This window comes from Ceratotherium simum, chromosome 8 (assembly GCF_057802395.1).
Source record: "Ceratotherium simum simum isolate JZ-2026a chromosome 8, ASM5780239v1, whole genome shotgun sequence".
Taxonomy (NCBI): domain Eukaryota; kingdom Metazoa; phylum Chordata; class Mammalia; order Perissodactyla; family Rhinocerotidae; genus Ceratotherium; species Ceratotherium simum.
In genome coordinates, this window is record NC_141907.1 from 66,866,646 (window position 1) to 66,882,241 (window position 15,596).

The 15,596-nt window shown below is 39.9% G+C and overlaps 1 protein-coding gene across 3 annotated transcripts in view; it reads right to left on the reverse strand.

The window, feature by feature from the left end:
- The window catches only part of RASGEF1B (RasGEF domain family member 1B), a 562,507-nt gene that overhangs the window by 416,820 nt on the left and 130,091 nt on the right, over positions 1 to 15,596 (reverse strand). For all 3 annotated transcript variants that reach the window (XM_087434486.1, XM_087434485.1, XM_087434484.1), the window contains one exon: positions 2,088 to 2,135. In XM_087434486.1, the coding sequence (XP_087290612.1) occupies positions 2,088 to 2,135 (48 nt within the window). The remainder of the gene's footprint in view (positions 1 to 2,087; positions 2,136 to 15,596) is intronic.

A 15,596-nucleotide genomic window follows, 5' to 3' on the forward strand; every position in this document is an offset into this window, starting at 1 on the left:
TGACCCTGCCTCTTCCTAGTTGGGTTTTAGTGCGTTTGGGCTGCTATAACACAATACCACAGACTGGGTAACTTATAAACAACAGAAATTTATTTCTCACAGTTCTGGAGTTTGGCAGCCTGAGATCAGGGTGCCAGCATGGTCAGGTGAGGATTGCAGACTTCTCGTGGTATCCTTACGTGGTAGAAGGGGCCAAGGAAGCTCTGTGAGGTCTCTTTCATAAGAGCACTAATCCCATTCATGAGGGCTCCACCTTCATGACCTAACCACCTCCCAAAGGTCCCACCTCCTAACACCATCACCTTTGGGGGTTAGGATTTGAATTCACGGGGGGACACAAATATTCAGACCATAGCACTGGGCAAACACAGCTTAACACATCTGTGCCTCAGTTTTCTCATCTGCAAAGTGGAGCTAACAATCGTACCAGTTACTAACTTATTGTCTCTCATCGCCAAATCCATCTTTCTGTAACCTGCTTTGTGCTTCTAGGCATGGAACTCTGCCAAACACATTCCTGCTTAGTCAGCGGGCTTCTTGTTAGCTCTGCCAGTAGGGGGCGCTAGAGGAAGCTGTAGAGCTGGAGGAGCAAGAAGGAACTTGGTATCTGCTTCCTGGAATTGCTACCCTCTCTTTACTCTTTCCATTACCTAGTTGACAACTTCACACCCATTAAAACTAAGTTCTCCATATTAAATTCTCTGTTCAAATTATTGGAGTAATTTCATTCTCCTGACAGACCCTGAGGGATACACCACCACCTACCCCAGAGAGCTGTTGAGAGTATTAAACGAGTTGATAGTTGGAAAGTGCTCATAACCATACCTGGAGCACAGTGTTAGCAGTATCAATGTTAGCTATTATTATCTGCTAGGTGTTGAAGCTGGGTTGTAACCCAGGTCTGTCCATCTTCTTCCCAATCAACATGATGTTTCTCTGATAAAAACAGCTACTATCTTCTCAGGCACTGGGCTTAGTGCTTTCACAGATGTTACCTCTTTTAATCTTCTTAAGCACCTCTTAGATGCTTTGCATTCATAAAGTATTTTTTCTCTAACAATTGACATCAAGAAAGGTATTGAGTTAATATATCCATTATCCTGAAAGGTTAGGCAAGTACTCCAAACAGTTCCAACATCTACATTAAAAGAATAATTGTTTAACATGAACTACTTCAAATTCTAATAAATATATTTATTAGAATATAAATTTATATTTATAAATAATAAATAATAAATTTATAATAAATTTATTTATTATTTATTTATAATATTTATAAATAAATTTATTTATTCTAATAAATAAATATATTTACATCATTGCCCTATGCAACATCAGGAATTAACATTATTTAAATATACGTAAATGTGCATGTGTGTTTCTGAGTATTAAGATTTCGGAATTTCAAAGTTTTCTATTGTTTTGTAAAACTGAAGTACCAATGAAATACTGTAGAATTTAAAAAATTAAGTGCCTGTTTTGTGCTAGGCACGAGGATATAAGTGTTTTCACATATATTACCCCATTTTGTCTTTAAAATACTACACTAGTAGGTATGATCATCTTCATACAAATATGTCCAAGATCACATAGCTGGTAAAGTGACAGAACCAGGAATTAAGTCCAATTCTTTCTGACACACAGACCTCATGTTTTAGCCAATTCACCACTGGTCGTAGGTGAAGGTTATTCTCCACAGTAGATGCTGAGAGAATGATGATTAGTAAAAACATGAACTGAGACAGGAACAAATTCCTTCACTGTGAAGGGTTTAGAAAATAAAAGAGCTGAATCTGGTACAGTATCTTCTGACCTTGCTTTCAGAATTGCTTGTGAGCCATGGGAAATTCTCAGGTTCTGTCACTAGGTTTCCAGAATCTCTCTCATTCCATTTCATTTCAAGGATCTCTCTCCAATTTCAGTTTTGTTATTACAGAGGCAAAGTAAATGAAAATCCAAAAATGCCTTGTTTCTGGGTGTATCCTTGCCTTCCAAAAACAGGTCATTCTCTTCAGGAAAAAAATAAAAGCACCCACCAAAGTAATTATTTTTTTAAAGGAACAATGCAGAGGGGGAAAAACACATACCTTTTGCTTGGTGCTTGGTTTCAGGCCAACTCGGGAGTGACTTTTGGACTAGAGGAAAAATGAGAAAGAAATCTATGAAGAACACAGTAGAACAGTAGGACTTATTTTGAAGTCATTTCTTCTAGAGGGTATAAGTTTTAAGTTAAAATCCTTTCCCCTAATCTTCCTTCACAGCCTCTAGACATCCAAGAATAGAAGCACTGCATAGACTCCAGTGTTGAATTTTACATACTGAATGGAAGACTGTCTAAGTCCTGGAGCTGAGAATGCGAGGTGCACCTACACTTTGTCAATGCCTTGCTCATATTTACCGACTCAGCATCTTTCTTAGAGGATACTAGCAGAATCCGAAGATTGCTACACGTGAGGAAATCCTTCCAGCTATAATAAGGCATAGGGCAAGAAGGTGGAAAATGAATAAAAGAAGAGGTATGGAAGAAAGAAGAGAGGGAGAGGAAGGAAACACTGTATAAACTGGAAAAAGAGACAATAGGGGCAGGATGGAGAAAAGAGCATGTTTATGGCAAGACTTCCAAGTGTATTCTATAAGGCAGAATTTCATCTCTGCTAATTTAAATACGTTTTCATTAGATTGAAACAAAGCTCTCAAAAACACTAGTTCTTATAGAAGGCTTTTTATTTTCCAGTTTGTTCTTGATTATCTAACCTTATTTGGAATTAGGAAAGATGAAATAGGCATTAATCTATGCATGAGAATAATCTGGTATAGAATACCATTATGATTCTTCTCCCAATGAGAAAAAAGCAAAAGTCAAGCTTACTATGTTTAGCATGCAGATGGTGAATACATTTGGCTTTAAGTGTATCATGAATCAAAAATAATTCTAAACCAATTATTACAATGTAGCTAGAAATATATCTAAGTCAGTAGTACTCAAACTGTTGGCTCTCAGGATTGCTTTACATTCTTAAAAATTATTGGGACCCCCAAAAAGCTTTTGTTTATGTGGATTATATCCATAGATACTCACTGTATTAGAAATTGGAACTGAGAAATTTTTTAAACATGTATTTATTAATGCATTTTAATATAGCAATAATAAACCCATTACATGTTAAATAAATAACATATTTTTATGTATTTTATATTCCTAAACAGAAAAAAATAGTGAGAAGATGAAATTTTTTAATATTTTTGCAAATCTCTGATGTTTAGTTTAAATAGAAGACAGCTAGATCCTCGTATCTGCTTCTGCATTTAATCTGTTTTGATATGATATGTTTTTTGCTGAACTAAATGAAGAAAATTCAGCCTCACTCAGATATGTGGTTGGAAAAGAAAAGAGTATTTGTAATAATCCTTTCAGGCAATTGTGAATATTCGTCTCTGATAATACACCAAAACTTGACAATTGGTAGTTTCTTAAAGGTTAGTTGCAATGTAGAATCTGAAATCATATCGATGAACTTTTTATACTCTTACATAAAAATTTGTTGGTCTATCTTGCATTTTGAATAGATCTTTACCCACATATGATTTTATAGCATCACACATTGATCATTTGGAAAATAGTGGTTCAGTGAATTATGCAGCTTTCCCAAATATTGACACATTTCATTACACAATATGAAGAAAATCACATTTGAAATTACCAATCTCACCAGAAAAATCTTCAGTTGTTGAGAAGCTATCAAGTTCACAGTAACAGATACAAGTTTTCGAAAATTCTAATACTCACTTGAAAGCTTGAATTTTATCATGAGCAACAAATACTCTCAACTGCTTTTTTTGAAGAGAAAGGCTCACTTCATGAATTTTCATGAACATGTCTGCCAGCTACATGAGTCTGAATAACCATAGTTCATCTATCGCTTGTCCTTGGAAGTTAAAACGTTATTTCATGAAAACAACAGGCTAATTTGGCTCACAATTCAATCATATAAGCGCTTTATTTTCATAACAGCCACTGAACATTTATATGCACCAGAAGTATTTTATGCATACTTTCCATGTCACATAGAATACTAAAAAGATGTGTACTCAAGGTTTGAGATTTAGTAGACTTAATAATTTTTATTACTTTATCAAGGACATTTTTAGGTGAAACTGGCATTTTACTTCCTGCAATGTAGACGTACAGTTGTGAAATTATATCACGACTACCAGTACAGCTTGGTGCTCCTGCTTTAATTCTGCACCGTTTTAGCCACCATTGCTCTTGCACAATCAGTGCAGATAAAATCCAGTTAAAAAAGCAAAGAACATCTTAATATTAACTAGGAAGAGTGTTTTGCCTTCTCATATTCTCTTCGAGAACCACCGCTCTTAGTCATTTAAAGCAGCTGAGTCAGTAGTAATTAGACTCTCCCATATTCAAAGAAGTGGAGCTTAAAAGGAACAGAGCCAATGAAAAGCAAGTTGTCCCTACCTCCCTCCTGCTGCATTAGAGGAGAGAGACCCAGAGACCAATCAGGAATAGGCTTCCTTCTGATGGACAGAAGCCAGAATGGGGAAAGGAACTTGATAATAAATCTGCAGCGTTCATCTTGCACTTACGCATACTGTGTTTTGAGATCCATCTAGACTATTATGGGCTGAACTGCCTCCCCCCAAAATTCATATGTTGAAGTTCTAACTCCCAATGCCCTAGAATGTGACTGAATTGGGAGATAGGGCCTTTAAAGAGGTAAATAAGTTAAAATGAGGCTCTCTGGATAGACCTTAATCCAATATGACTGGTGTTCTTACGAGAAGAGGAGATTAAGACACAGACAACATGCATGAACAAAGGAAAAACCACGTAAAGATAAAGAAGACAGCCATCTGCAAGCCAAGGGGAGAGATGGCACCAGAAACCAACCCTGCTGACACCTTGATCTTGGACTTCTAGCCTCCAGAACTATAAGAAAATAAATTTCTGTTGTTTAAGCCACTCAGTCTGTGGTATGTCATTATAGCAGCCCTAACAAACTAATATTACATAGACCCTGACAAATCTACCCCAAAGAAGTCAAGAATCTAAAAAAATGGAGATCCAGCAAAATCAAGTCCTGAATCCAAAGGGGCCATTATCACCACCTTCATTGTCAACTACATACATCCTAAGGAAGACTGGATCAGCAGTTCTCAAACTTTAGAGTTCATAAAGATCATTTAGGGCACTTTCAACCATGCAATTTGCCAAACCCCAACTCCAGAATTTCCAAGTCAGGAGGTCTGGGGTGGCTCCCAGGAAGGTGCATGTTAACGAGCATCCCAGGGATTTCAAATAGATATATGATACACAAACTACAATTTGAGGAGCATTTGACTGCCAAGGACAGCAGTAACTTGGGATGAAAAGTAGGAAAATATGGAAACTGGTGCTAATTCTGTCTCTTTCTCTTTGAAGAATCCAAATAAATGAAGCTCTTTTCCCACTCCCTTCTAAATGCCTGGTGTTAAAATTCTTAATTTGATTGAGCCAGTGGATGGGCCAGGATAATTGAAACAGGCTGAATGCTGGTAAATTACTCAAACTAGTCCAAAAGCAGCTCTGCAACAGTTCTTTAATCTCTCCAATTTAAAAACATAAGCAAATGAATTCTGTGTTTATTTATATTTTTAGAAATTTAGTTGGGTTTCTATACCATATTAAATGCCATAAACATCTATGGATATAGCCTTTGTATTTAACTCAGTCATGACAGCAAACATGACGCAAAGGACAAGACTTCTATTTATAAAGGGGATTAAAGGCTGTGATGGTTAATTTTATGCATCAGTTTGACTGGGTTAAAGGATGCCCAGATAGCTGGTAAAACACTATTTCTGGTGTGTCTGTGTGGGTATTTCTGGAGGAGATTAGCGTTGATTCAGTATACTGAGTAAAGAGATCCCCCTCACCAATGTAGGCGGGCATCATCCAATCTGCTGGGAGCCTGAATGGCACATAAAGGAGAAGGAGGGATAAATTCTCTCTTTCTCTTCTTGGGTTGGGACATCCAGCTTTTCCTGTCCTCAGACATTGGAGCTCCTGGTTCTTAGACCTTTGAACCTCAGGATTTACACCAGGGGTCCCCTGGTTCTCAGGCCTTCAGACTCAGACTGATTTATATCACTGGCTTTCCTGGTTCTCCAGCTTGCAGGTGGCAGACTGTGGGACTTCTCAGCCTGCATAACTGCATGAGTCGATTTCTTTAATAAATCTCCTCATATATATACATATATACGTCCTACTGGTTCTGATTCTCGGGAGAGCCCTGACTAATACAAAAGCCAATCCAATTCCAGAGAAACAACATTTTCACTTGACTTAAACGAGTTCTTGGATCTTTCCTGGTAAATGTCATAGATATCAGGCCTAGTAAAAAATCACCTGCATTGTATCTATCATACTACACATTTCGTCCCCCATTTACAAACTTGTGGCCTTCTAAAAATTTCTTCCATTAGTTAAATGTTAAGGACTTAGTTTTTTCCCATAGAAATAATTTTATAGGCTATAACACAAATGCCTATTTAACCTCTGATATAACTGAAATACTATGCAATTTCAATGAAAAATAGTATACTATCACATTATTAGCAATTATACAATGCATAAGAATAATGAAATCAATTAAGAAACCATTTTGCTTTTTCCATATATATATCTTGAAAAATTGTATGAATCAAAAAACATACTTAAGTTGAAGAGGATGGAGATTAAGGTAGAAATTGTGGAATTCTGAAGAGGGGTTTTTAGAAATTTCAAGATACAGTATTCACTGCTAATATGTCTGATGCCCCTCACGCTCCCCTCCCAAGCAGATGGTTTTGCTTTTCTTGATTCAGGTCCATCCCTAGCATTACTGCGATCTTTAGCAGCTATGAATAGGCTCACTTAGGGTCAGCACTGAGTGGTGAAGAGCTGCAGCAGAACAAAGAAGGGTGCTAAGCAGCTCCCTGGGCAGGGCACACTGCGCCAGGGCCAGCCCTCACTGGGGACTGACTAGTGCCGATTGTCACCTGTGCCCCAGCTTGAAAACACAGAAATAGGGAGAGACAATCAAAAGGAAAAAGAAAAATTTGTCTTTCTCAAACAGTTGAGTAAAAATTAGAAAAGAGAGGAAAAATAGGACTAGGAAGAAAAATAAGAAGAAACTAAAATAAAAATAATAACAAACAACACGAACAACTCACGTTTTTTGAGCACTTAAAACGTGTTCCCACCACACCATCCAACTTGTATTGTTTTACGTGATCCTTGCAACATGGTAAGAAATAAGCATAATTGTATTATCATCTCAATTTTATAGATGGGAAGACTGAGACACAGAAAGCAAAATAATTTGCCCAAAGTCACACTGCTGGTAAGCAGTAGAACCAAGACTTGAACCAGTCCATCTGATTCAAAGCACATGGTCTTAAACACTATACTATTTAGATGAGAAAAATTGCCCAAGGAAGAATTAGCAGAGCCCAGAGTAATGAAAATCAGAGACTATGTGGAAACTGTGTTCCATGAGTAATTGCTTCAAGAGAAAGAAAGGATGGTCATGGAAAAGAGGTAGTAGGTCAGAAATTTATCCAAGTCAGACTTGAGCCGGCATCTGGCCAAAGACCCCAAGACTGTTGTCCAGAAGCAGTGAATGGCAAGAAGAGAAGGAGAGGAGAGGAGCTTTGCGGTGAGGCAGGTAGAGGAAGAGTTATAAGTAACCGGCACCACATATGCAAGAAACATTCACAAATTACGTATGCCTAACTTGGGGAACTGGCGCGGTATTTTACTGTAAACTTCAAGACATTTAAATAAAAATAGCCTACCTAATAAGGCTAATCCTCCATCCCTACACACACATAAATACACAAAAGGAGGAAGCAGCAGAACTTTATAAAAGAAATCCAGAATTTTCTTCTATAATCAAATTATACCAAGCTGTGCCGGAATTCTGACCTTAACTCTTATAGGTCAGTGTTAATTAAAACAGTGTGTCCTGTAAAGTTACTCCAAAGTTGAAAACAGCAAGGGGTGAACGTGATTATGTTTTCCAGACCTATTTATGAAAATGAGTTGTTCTGACATCTAAGTCCGCAGTTGTGATTGAGTACATTTCGTGCAGGACTTTAATGGAAACCAAAGGGGAATTTAAGTGACCGCTCCCAGCAAATACCACCCATTTTCCCCACCAGTGATCCTGCCCACATCGGAGAAGGGGCCTCAGTATACGATTCCTCTGCTACTCTTGGCAGAATTAGAAAATGTTTTGGTTTGCTCTACCAGCATTAAGAATTCAATTTAAACCCTAGGATGAAACTGACAAGGGAGTGCTCTTAAATATGGCCTATGGTCTGAGTTCCCTTAATTGGAGATGCAGGGTAATTTAATGCAATCACTCTGCAAATGGGGTGATCAGCAACCCAATAATTCATGGGAGTTCTTGCCTGCGTTCTTAGCAGGCTGAACTCAGAAGTGTCACCCCATGTTCAGAGGCTGGAACAAGTGACACCTCTGAGCTGATGTGACATTAAGAAAGCCTCCCACTTCATGTCCTTGTCTGCTTGCTTTCCAGTACACAAGAAGAAATGGCTGAAATGGAAAGGTTCCAGAAACAAGAGTGTCTGCCACTTAGTGGTTTGTCGGTGATAACAGCGCAGTCAAGACTGCACAGTATTGAAAGAAGATACTCCCTCGACCTGTGGGTTGTTTTTTAATCGGATCGCCTTTGGAAGAAATCACGAAGACAGTTTAATTCAAAAGGCCTATGACGTGCTGAACCGCAATTCCTTCATAATGTAGGGCCACCACCTCCCAGACTGAAGGAGAAGGAAAGTATCTGACTCTCCAACAGAAATGTAAGGAGTCCTTCCTTTTAGAGGAGCATCTATAAATGACCGGGACCAAATTCCTCTCTGGTCACTGAGCTGCTGTCAGGCCCTTCCAGATTCCCTTTCTCCAATTTTATTCTCTTCTCACACCTTGGGTCACTTGACAGCTGTCTGTCAAGGGAAGAAGACTGTCTGTAGGGAAGAAGACTGGATGTTCTAAGCCAGGAGCAGTGGTGGGTTAGCATCAGTGGCTGCCAGACATCTGCTGTTATTGTGTGCCCTTCTTTCTGGGAAGAGTGCTATATCGCTGTATCAGTCAAGCTCCCAGCAGGAAACAGGGGGCCCTCTGAAGCGAGTTTAACGAAGGGATGTTGTGCAGAGGTGTAGACAGGATTAAAGGAAACCAGTAAAGGATGAGGACGCACTCCAGGCTAACAACAGTGGCAAGTGACTATCACCACTGGCCCCACAGGGCCAAGGGGAAGGGGTTCGCACGACCCCTTGAGTGTAGACATGGGAGAGGGCTCTGCCAGAAGCACAGCAGCTGCCAGACTGCAGCCCAGCTGGCCAGGAGTCAGAGAACTCTCTCTTCGCACCCTCCCATCACCTGCTGCCACTACCCATTGGCCAAACCCAAGTGGAAGCCAGAGGACAAGGGAGGAGGGTCTGTGGAGGCCAGCCTCCTGGTGAGGAGCAGGGAGAAGATGCGTAGAGAACAGATCTGGAGGGACTATGGGACATCTCCAGCACTAGTATGTCAGTCTTTCTTTAGGAAACGTCATATATCCATTCTCCATAGTTGTTCATCAACGTTCAATTTGTGTCAGTTTGCATCGTTCCCTGTTTTATTCAGTGGGTTACAACCTGTCACTATCATTATTTATTTTAAAGCTCAAATTGTCCCAGATGCAACCAGTGGGAGCCCTTCAACCTGCTCCTGAGTCCTTTTGATGTGTCCCTCTCATTCTTTGAGCCCTTCTTACTTTCATGCACAAAATGTTCCAGGCTCTTCTGCTCATCTGATGCCTTCCCTGCCCCAACACTTTAATCAACCATTTGTCCAAAGATCCTTGCATCCTTTTAGTGGATAATGGTAATTAGAAATATATAGTGTGTATATATATATATGTTTAGAAACCAATATCTACTGCATATACACATTTACATTTATATTTATTTCTACATCTCTCTATATATATATCTATACACTATCTATCATCGAGAGAGAGAGAAAATCATGAATTCACACCAATACCTCCAATTCCAGTCCAATACCACAGGGTTGATTTTCTTTGTCTCCCTTTCCATATTTGTAACACATTTCTCTCACAATGAGAACCTGGCTCCCTTGTGAAAGCCTCCACACCCTGCCTGGGCTGGGACACCTCTCCCCAAACCCCAGCCCCACACAGAGAGTCTCCTCACCCTTCTCAGACTCTGACACCTGGCTCTGGACAACCTTCTTTCACGGACACCCTCCTCAGCCCACTGGGCTCCAACACTCCATGCCAGGCCATCTCCTCATCCTGCTTGGTCTCCAACAACCGGCACTGGATGGACACCCTCCTCACCTCACCCGGGTTTGACACAATATACTGAGCAGCCTTTCTACCTGGATGCTCTGGTTACCAGACTTGGACTATGACACCCTGCACAGACCACCCTCCTGCTGAAATGCCCTGCTCACCCCACATGGGCTTCAACACCCTGTGCCACCAGCCCCCCCATGTGGATACCCTTCTCACCCCCACTGGGCTCCAACACCCTGCTCTGTGCCGCTATGGCTTCCTACCCCTGCTCCCAGTGAAAACTCCTAGCTTACTGGGCCCCAATTAATGGCTTTTGGATGAAAGAGTTCAGAAAGGGAAAGGAAAAGAAGGGAAAAAGAAAAGGAACAGAAAGAGACAAAAGTGTTCATTTGAAAGAACACAGACCAAGGGGCATTAGTGGCCAAGTTACCCCCATTATGAAGAGCTGCCTAAGAATGATGCCAATACAGGGGAAAGCAGAGTCAAGAGATGCCGAGAGACAGATTTCCTATATCATTAGAACACCTGGGTCCAGCCATGCCTGAAGCCATGTATACTACCAGATTTTCACTATGGAAAGCAATAAATTAAATTTTGTGCTCAAGCTAGGTTGAGTTGGGATTTCTGTCACTGGCAATTGGAAAAGTCTTAATACATAGAGTTACCTTCGTTGTTAATCTAATTCTTGTCTTGCGCCATAATTCTAATAACTGACTGGTCTTCTGCAATGTACCTAACAATAAGGACCTGTCTTGTATCCCAATTCAAACAACTGGATTTTCACCTTAATAACTTGACAATACACCCACCATACTATGGGCAGGATCACATTACTGTCTTCCTACCCTTCAAGCAGCTCCTGGCTGCTAGTATGTACCTCATAAATATTCGTTGACTCTGCCATGAGGCCACATCTTGCTCTTTACAGGCCCCACTAAGAACTGAAGCCATGTCCCTCAGTCTGAGCCAGGTATCTGGAACTCTATGTCCTTAGAATGCTCACAGACTTCCTCAAGCAAACTGCCTGCCTGAATACTTGAAGTGTGACATATTCTCCTGATAATCATGGTGAAAACTAACACACTGTGCTCTTCTAAGTGCCGCGGGCTGTACATATAGTATCTCATTTAATCCTCACAACAATCCTATGATATAGGTACCACTATTGTCACTCCCATATTAGAAAGAAAACCAGAGCTCAGAGAGGTTACCCGATTTGCCCAAAGGCACCTGTCTAGTCAGTGTCTGTGCCAGGATTTGAAGGCAGACTGCCTGTCTTCAAAGCCACCTTTCTTTTTTTCTTTTAAATCATCTCTGATTTTTTGAAAATTTTCAGTTGTGGTAAATACACATAACATAAAATTTACCATATTACCCATTTTTAAGTATACAGTTGAGTAATGTTAAGTGCATTCACATTATTGTGCAACCAATCTCCAGAACTTTTTCACCTTGCAAAACTTAAACTCTATACGCATTAAATAATTCCTCATTCCTCACCTCCTCCAGCCCCTGGCAACCACCACTCTACTTTCTGTCTCTGAATTTGACTTATCTAGGAACCTCATATAACTGGGATAGCATAGTATCTGGGTTTTTTTTGTGACTGGCTTGTTTCAATTAGCATAATGTCTTCAAGATTCATCCATGGTGTAGCATATGTTAGGATTTCCTTCCTTTTTTAGCCTGAATAATATTTTATTATATGTATATACCACATTTTGCTTATTCATTCATCTATTGAGGATACTCAGGTTGCTTCTAAAAGCTGCCCTTCTCAACCACTACACTGAATCATCTCCCAAATGCCTTGCTGCCTGACCGCCCTGTGACCTCTTGGGTGCTGTGGTCCGTCTACTTGCCTTGTTCTTTCTTCCCACAGCCAGCTGGTGCCTCCACCTGGCCCACCCTTAGCACCTATCTAGCCCTGGGGTCGGGGGAGGAGGGCTTTAGCTCTAGGCTCCAGTCTCTCCCTAACTTCCCTGGTTGCTGTAGTTCACCCCTCTATCCTGGCCCTATCGTGAACCATGTCAGCTACAAAGAACACAGGGTTTCTAAGGAGTGGTACTCCCCGGCATACAAATTACTTGGGAGACGAATCCTTCCTATCTCTTTTGAACATCCCCCTCAGGCATGCTGCTGACAGAAGCTGGGAAGCTCCTATTACTATTAATACTCTATAGTAGAGAGGGGAAGAAAGAGCTGTGCTCAAAATAAAACAATGATGAACTCAGCGCACGAACAAGGCCAAGACAAATGACTATAATGTATTCTGGATACGTATGTCTCCAAAGCTAATTAAAGTGCAGAAGTCTAACACTGAGCATTCTCTGAAAACACAATGCCACAAAGAAAACACTAATAAAGACCAGATATTTTCACATGATAAACTCCAAGGCAAGGGTTATGTCTTAGAGTTCTCTATAGCTCTCTGAAGGCACATAGTAGGCACTTACTCATTTGACAAATGTTTTCAAGTTTCTACTCTAAAATAGGCCCAGGCTTGGTGCAGGGGATACAATGGTGAAACAGACACAGGCCTGTCTTCCAGAAGGAACTCAGACAAGTAAACAAACTATTACTATAGTTCAATGAGTCTATCGATCCCTGTCATCAAGCAGTTATGAAACTAACAAAAATCCAGGAAAAGGAACTCCTTTTTTGATTTGCAACTCTCTATTAGCTACTTTTTAGCTAGAGCAAGGGACATGATGCAGGAGAGGCAACCATTTTATTTGCCACAACAAGAGAGAGGGATTACGATTACATAAAGAGCAGTTAGAAATTCACCTCCCTGTGCCCTCCCACTCCCCATCCTACATCCTTGAAAAAGCTTTATTTTTTTTCTCTTTGGTTCTGAGATGTCATCCTCTTCTGCACCTTCTTCCCACAGACCATGAAGAATAGCAGAGCCCTGGGGCCGGCCCCACGGCTTAGCGGTTAAGTGCGCGTGCTCCGCTGCTGGCGGCCCAGGTTCGGATCCCGAGCACGCACCGATGCACCACTTCTCCGGCCATGCTGAGGTCGCGTACCACGTACAGCAACTAGAAGGATGTGCAGCTATGACATACAACTATCTACTGGGGCTTTGGGGGAAAAATAAATAAATAAAAATTAAAAAAAAAAAAAAAAAGAATAGCAGAGCCCTGACGTGGCAGAGGCGCTGCCTGATGGCATTGTGAGGTCTTTTCCTCTCCTCTCTGCAGGGCTCAAAGAGCCAAAACATGCACATACGCACAGAGAACCCTCGCAGCTTATCAGATTGAAGGGTCTCCACGTTCATTCAAACATCCATGCATCACCTGCTGTAACTACCTCACCTGTAGGTAGTTAGTGAACCTGCTATGTGCCACACGCTGTTAGGGACCCAGTGCTGGGCAGTCAGTTCAATTACTGTAGATCTCTACGTGCTATGAAATCAACATTTAGCCCAGTCTAACGCCCAAGCATGTAAAGTATACCCCTCTTTTAAAGTTTGATAAATCTTCAGGTTATTTTCTTCATGCTGGACTGTAGTTGATTTTTATATTTTCCATTTGGTATTTATTTTCCTCGATGGCTTAGATTGACTTTTCCCCAAAATTGCTAACTAGACATTTCAATAATATTAATAGGAGAAAAATCTGCCCTTTGCCACTGTTTTATGATATCTCTGGAATCATATAACTAATTTTTTTATGTGAAAGGGCTATAGTTTTTTGAAATACTTCCCACTGCCTTTTCTTTCAGGATAATCCAGTTTCTTTCTCTACTGTCCCCGGGAAGGGACAGAGAAAGGCATGTTAAGGCTTTTTCCACCAGCAGCTCCAGCAAAGACTGAGAGCAAGATAAGACTGGTTACAGGCACTTCTTAGATACACATTATAGTATAATATGAAACATAAACATACATAAAAGTACAAAAGAATGATATATTTTTCAATCTGTGGATGAATACTAAAATATTTTAACTACTACAGCTTTTTGTGTTTAATATCTGATAAGGATAGCCTCTTAAAATATACTTTTTCAGAATTTCCTCTGTAAATTCTCTTTCTTCTTTCAGATAAATGCCTCTCCCCACCCCAATCAGATTTTAATTGCTGTTGTATTAAGTTTATAAATCATTGCAATTTAGGGAAATCTTTACATGATCTAGTCTTCCTGTCTGTGAGATATTTTCTTTTAATGAACTTGGACAATTATGCTTCCAAAAGTCCCCTTTCAATTCCAGAATACGTGACCCTGGCCAGCCTGACATGCCTCCATGAATAGCATCATCAGAAACACACTTCGCTGATTCCACCAGCAAAATCACAGAACCTAAATGGAGAAAGGAAATGCGGTATACACAGACACACAGACACACAGACACACACACACACACACACACACACACACACAGAGGAATATTATTCGGCCATAAAAAAGAAGGAAATCTTGCCATTTGCAACAGCATGGATGGAACCTGAGGGCATTATGCTAAGTGAAATAAGTCGACAGAGAAAGACAAATACTGTATGATCTCACTTATATGTGAAATCTAAAAAAAAAAGAAAAATCCACGAGCTCATAAATATAGTTTGGTGATTGCCAAAGGCAGAAGGTGGGGAGGTAGGCAAAATGGGTGAAGGGGGTTAAAAGGCACAAACTTCCAGTTATCAAATAAATAAGTCCTGGGGATGTAATGTACAGCTTGGAGACTACAGTTAATAATACTGTATTGCAAATTTGAAAGTTGCTAAGAGAACAGATCTTAAAAGTTCTCATCACAAAAAGAAAAAGTTTGTAACTATGTGTGATGATGGATGTTAATTTATTGTGGTGATCCTTTCACAGTATATACAAATATCAAATCATTATGTTGTATACCTGAAACTAATATAATATTATATGTCAATTATATCTCAATAAAAAATAAAATAAAATAAAAATACCTCCTAGGCAGTGGTGGGTACTCAATGGGAAACTTAGTATTGATTGATTGTAGACTATCCTTTGCTGGAACCTATGTAGTATAAGAAATCTTTAAGAAAAATATTTAAATATAAAATAAAAGTTACATAGTAAAAAAAATAATAAATCATAGAGCTTCATCAGAAAATAGTTCCCTGAGTCCTCTCAATCATTGGCCAATACCATTAAGGTGCTTCCTAAAGTTAGGAGCTGAAGCTACAGTTCCTGCCCTCAAGAGTCTTATAATTTAGTTGGATAGGTGTGTAATGTGCCCAGAAAGAAAAATAACCATAA